The sequence below is a fragment of the Stegodyphus dumicola genome, chromosome 10, assembly GCF_044657685.1.
Source record: "Stegodyphus dumicola isolate Sdum_Otavi_A_Nest chromosome 10, ASM4465768v1".
Classification (NCBI taxonomy): domain Eukaryota; kingdom Metazoa; phylum Arthropoda; class Arachnida; order Araneae; family Eresidae; genus Stegodyphus; species Stegodyphus dumicola.
The window spans coordinates 168715436-168720642 of record NC_140777.1 but is presented as its reverse complement, the minus strand read 5'-3'; the positions used below and the strand labels follow the sequence as shown (position 1 = coordinate 168720642).

Here is a 5207-nt window from a genome sequence, read left to right as displayed (position 1 = left end):
CACTGCTAGGGTAAATAATCCTTTACACCTTGCAAAAAGCATCTGCTAATCCTAGTTCAGTTTGCAATGATATTTAAACGAGTAATTTATTACATAGGAAGACCATTTAACCAACTGCTGCATTGTTTACGATTAGCGTTTGTCAGAGTACTAGGTACAGGTTCAAAAGTCGTTCGTGCATGCAGATAAAATTAAGAGCTAGAAATCCTTTTAACCTCTTCTGAAAAGTTTTCAAAGCTACTGCATTTACTTTAAATGATCACCGAAATCTGAACTAAAGTACACAAAACAAATCCGGGCTCGTCAAGATGTAGGATTATGAAATAGGTAAATTGAAGTTTGTTTTGTCTGTGAAGTCAATGGAGTCAACCTTGGAAATTAAAAACATAATTGTCCTTAAAAATCGTTTAAAATTTATTCTAGCTGAAGTATACAAATATTTAAAATAATTAAAAGCAAGTTAAAACTGAACATTAAGAACAGGAGGAGGCAGAATTATGCAATGAACGTAATTCCGAAAGTCGAATTAGTCACTGGAGTTGTTTCATTCCATGTATCCATGATTGGGGAAGAGGTAAGATTCCACAAAATCTCAGTCTGGACAAGGAGTTCAGTCTCCGTCGTGTTTTCAGAATCAGATGTCCGAGTCCGGTTTCGCCTCGACGTTACATTTCGGAGTGTGCAGAGATATTCATATCGAAATAAATCAGGAATCTCCCTATTTAATGAGCACCTCTGGTTCCTTCTGCAGTCGCATCTGGAAAAAAAAATTAGAACAATTATGTGAGGAACGGGCATTATCTTAAAATGGACAATATCGAGAAGAGTTGCTTAAAATTTGAACTTAATGCAGTTAAGATTCCTCAAATTTAGGTTGAATGTCGATATATACCCCAATTTCAACTTTCGTTACTTTTACACTAACAAGGCATTTCTTGACTTGTCAAGTTCTTAAGCTTTTCATAATAAAATGCTGCAATTAATAGAAACTTACTATACATTGATCCAAGTATAAATTGGGTGTAGAGGTATAAATTAGGTTTAGTAAATTGAACACCGTATGATACGCATATCACTATTCCATTTCAAAGCTTTTCGAGTTACCAAATGACGTGAGGCATTTAAAAACACGAGCATTCAGTTTAGCTGTGTATGGCAATAATTTCTAGTCTTCTAGCTTAACCCAAATTCTATGAAACTATCATTAAGATCTTAAGTTTCCAGCATGCGTGTATTCGTTAATCATTTAGTACGAGCTTAACACAGAGCTAAGAAAACGATTTACATGAGAAAAAATATTAAGTACTACACACTTTTCGCTTTAAAATTTATCCTCGCAGTTTAACTATTTGCATAATTGCGGCCCAGTTATTCAGTTTTAAAGAAACATTAGTACTAGTGTTAACATTTCGTATTTGGATTTATTTTATCGTACTTGTATCTTAATATGTAGAATAGATTTAAAATTTAGAACAAACTGAGATGCATCAAGTTTCAGACTAAGAAGCTTTAGAACATAACAGCCAAGTACGAAGTCCACATATTGGGTAAATAGATTTTAAATGAGAGTGAAATTATAGAGAATGATTAAATTAAAGGCATTTAGTATTTTAGAATTTAAAAATTAAACGTGTTCAGTTCAAAAATCAGAACGTACTGTTTAACTAACAAAACTACAGACATTGCAGACTTACTTGGTCCTAAGATAGCCATAATATCTTTTGGTGTCAGGTTCATATATTACCCATGCACATGGTTTCGTTGGACGGCAGACTCGTCTGTCTCGGGGCTAAAATAAAACGTATAACATTAAATGAAAGTTTCATTTATTACCAAAATAAGTTTCGAAGCGCTATGCAAAGATCTAGATTTGTAGAATCTATATGCTATTCTAATTTAAATTATTAAAGCAATAGTCAAAGCGCGTTAGCAGCATTCGCAAGCCATGAACGTCAGCTCCAGGTTGAGCCAACATGTTTCTTAGGCTCATTGCATATAGATGCCCGTAAAAATGCGTACATAAAACATTTTATGCGACAGTATGCTTTCAAAATGCGATGCGAATTGCCAACTCCATCAGAATGAGGACTGCATTGGCGTCCAACTTGCATTATTATCGATAATTAATCAGTTTCCGCATTGAAGAAAACATTACATGAGAATGCTTCAAATTATCTTGGTGTTATACCACATATTCGTACGCATGCATTGCTAGATTCAGATGAGCATCTGAATTGAAATGATACTGGAAGGGTTCAAGTTAAATTACGATTGCCTCCGGATGTTTTTTTATGCCGTTTTTCCAAATGAGATTAAAGACTAAGAAATTTCAGAAATTTTACTGGATACTTTTAACAATATTAAGTTTATAGGTCGAGTAGATAAGATCTCTGAATATCAGTTCGATTCTTCTCATGCAGAATGAAAATAATGGCTGCATGTGTATTTCCAAGTTTCCTTACCCGCCTTTGATAAGTATAGTGGCCAGCGCCGATAGCTGCCATTTTGAGCCCGAGTACCGCAAAAGACACGACTGGAAGTGGATAGTATTTGATCTACGAGCATTTAAGACAAAACGAGCCGAAAGTTCTCGGGGGGATGATGGTACAGGAAGAGAAATGCTCTTTAGGCTCGTTTCCCGAAACATTGTTTCAAAATTGGAACGAAGCTAGGTCCGAGATGAAACAGGTCCAAGGCCCATACCAACAGTAGACGAAATTCAGAAAGTGAAGCAACCCATGTACTGGTTTTGACGTTAATGTCAAAATGTCTCACGTTAATCTAGCGGTAGATTTCTTTTCACGAGTTCTTCGCGGGATGTCTTAGTCTGTTTAGGAACATAGCGTTCGTGTATCGAAATTGTACAAATAGTAAATGGAAACGAAGGTACTGAGAAGACTTAAAGAACTGCGAATTGAGAAATATATGAATACGAGCAGTTATTTATGCTTAAAATAAAAGCAATGTTGAAGTTTCCTTGCATTTTCACTAAACTGAATAGATGCCACGAATTGACAACTGCAACAAAGCACTGGCAAAATATTCTTTCACGGAGAAGTTTCAAATAGACATTAGTTCATATTGCATTACATACGAGGATGATATTAAAGTCCTTGTACAATCTGTTACTTCCATTACCAATGAATCTAAAATGAGGTACTAGCGTTCCGCGAGTTTAAACACCAAGAAGGGGAATCGCCAAAACGTTTTTCGGTTAAGAGTTCGTAAGTATTGCAGCAAGTGAGCTAACAAAGCTACCTAGCATGCGACTACGAAAGTGTCGCTGTTCAAGCCAAAAATCAGATAATTCGAAATTAAGTTCATAACTATTTGCTTTTCGAGCAAGTTTTGCACCAACTTTATTCGTAGTGAAAAGGAAAAGCCGATATTTTGTGCCTATAATGCCGAAACATGTGAACATTCAGTGCTTAAAACAAGACCACGTTGATGTCTTTGTTAGCTGTTTTGATATATGAACCGAAACTTCGTGATACATACTTTAATCATTAGAAGAAAGGCAGTATTAGATCTCCCTTAGTGGCAAATCATTTTAGTGCAATACAAAACATCTTTATGAGCTTATACAGGGTTTATTTGTTCAATACAAGCCGTTGTTATATTACGAGAAGATTGGCGGTAAATACGCACCGAGATTTAAAGACTGGCAAGAACTAGCTTGCGAAACTACCATTTTGTTTTTACAACAGAAATGGCGGGTTTTGTGAATCCAAGTGTCTTATAGCTAGAATTAAATAAACTTTACATAAGATTTCTAAACATACGCGAAGTTTATATTGTTCCTGCAATGAATTGGTATTTAAATATTTAAAGCGTTAGAACAATAAAAAATAAATACAATAAGAAACTTTTGATTAGCTATCAATGAGATGAGCTTATTAATGGGAAATTGGAAAACTAGAGACTTGAAGATTTTAGATTATGTTTTAACAACGAGTTTTAAAATTTAAACTGCTTGTTTAAAATTTTAACATTTAAGAACTTTCTACGATGTTTCTAAATTAATCTCTTTGCATATTCCTCGAAATATAAATTTGGCATATAATATTGGATATTCTTATTAGACTTAAGGAAAATATTCCGCTAGTAAAAAACAAGAAAATTACATTTATTTCTTAGTTTAAGTATAATTTGCAAAATGGTATTCACGTTAACGTTAATTCACTGCAGCGTTTTACCAAAATTGAAATACACACATGAAAACATTATCTTCATTACAATAAATTAAGAGCAAGTTGCGAACGACAACAAAAAATTGGGATATAGAAAAAAATCATTCTAGTTTTCAAATGTAAAAGATTAACAGTTTAAGAGCACCGTATGTATGCAATACGTATAATATAACCTTTACTTGAGCTTTGCGACGAAAAGAAGTTGAACAATTTGATACTCCAATAGGCTATAACACTAGTAAAAACCGTTATCGAACATGGAAATTTCGATAACTTTTAAACTACCGAAGGTAAATTTGAGGTTTTCCATACGTATTTGAAGGCGCAGTTAAAAATTAGACCATCATATTTTTGGTGTTATGTGCTGTTGTTGAACTTGATTGAAGCACATTAGCTAACAGCAAAGATATTTAATTCATTTTGATAAAAAGCCAAAGTTTAATACATTTAATTTTACCGTACGGAATAATAAATAAGTCACACAAAGAATAAAAAAAATCTTTCAAATTATTTTAAGGGACACGAGAAACATAAGAAAATAACCTTAGAATGCATGAAAGAGTAATTTCGGACTTACCGGACTGGGAAGGATTTTCCACACCTCTGCTAACATAGGAACGCACAGAAGCGCTAACAAAATCACAGCTCCAATCACATTCATGATTACAAGAACTAAAATTCGAATGCTCAGGCTACTGTCACGGTTATCGGGAATTTTATACTCTTAAGAAAACTCACGTGATTGCTACGTAGACAAATTTGCGTAGGGAAGCAAAGGATATGATTATGTGTAAGTAGTAAATCACGTATATATGCATGAAAACTGCATGCAGATGCGGAAAGAACATTTAATAAGCTATCATTATTTAAGTAAGTAAGTGAAATGAAATTATCGCATTGAAATGATTTTACATTTAATTGTTTATTTACATCGAATTATTGCAGTTTATTAAAAATTGGAAAACCTGAATTATTTACTTTAGGCAAAACACACAAGGATTCCTGACTTTAATTGCG

General features: G+C 33.8%; 1 protein-coding gene across 1 annotated transcript; it reads right to left on the bottom strand.

Moving 5' to 3' along the window:
• Window positions 1-390: 390 nt before the first annotated feature.
• LOC118203490 (uncharacterized) lies at window positions 391-4900 on the bottom strand. The gene is made up of 3 exons (XM_035375778.2): window positions 4768-4900; window positions 1695-1789; window positions 391-757 (listed from the first exon to the last, which is right to left on the bottom strand). Exons 1-3 carry the CDS (start codon window positions 4849-4851, stop codon window positions 496-498), a joined length of 441 nt encoding a protein of 146 aa, XP_035231669.1. The 5' UTR covers window positions 4852-4900; the 3' UTR covers window positions 391-495.
• Between the last annotated feature and the right edge of the window lie 307 nt (window positions 4901-5207).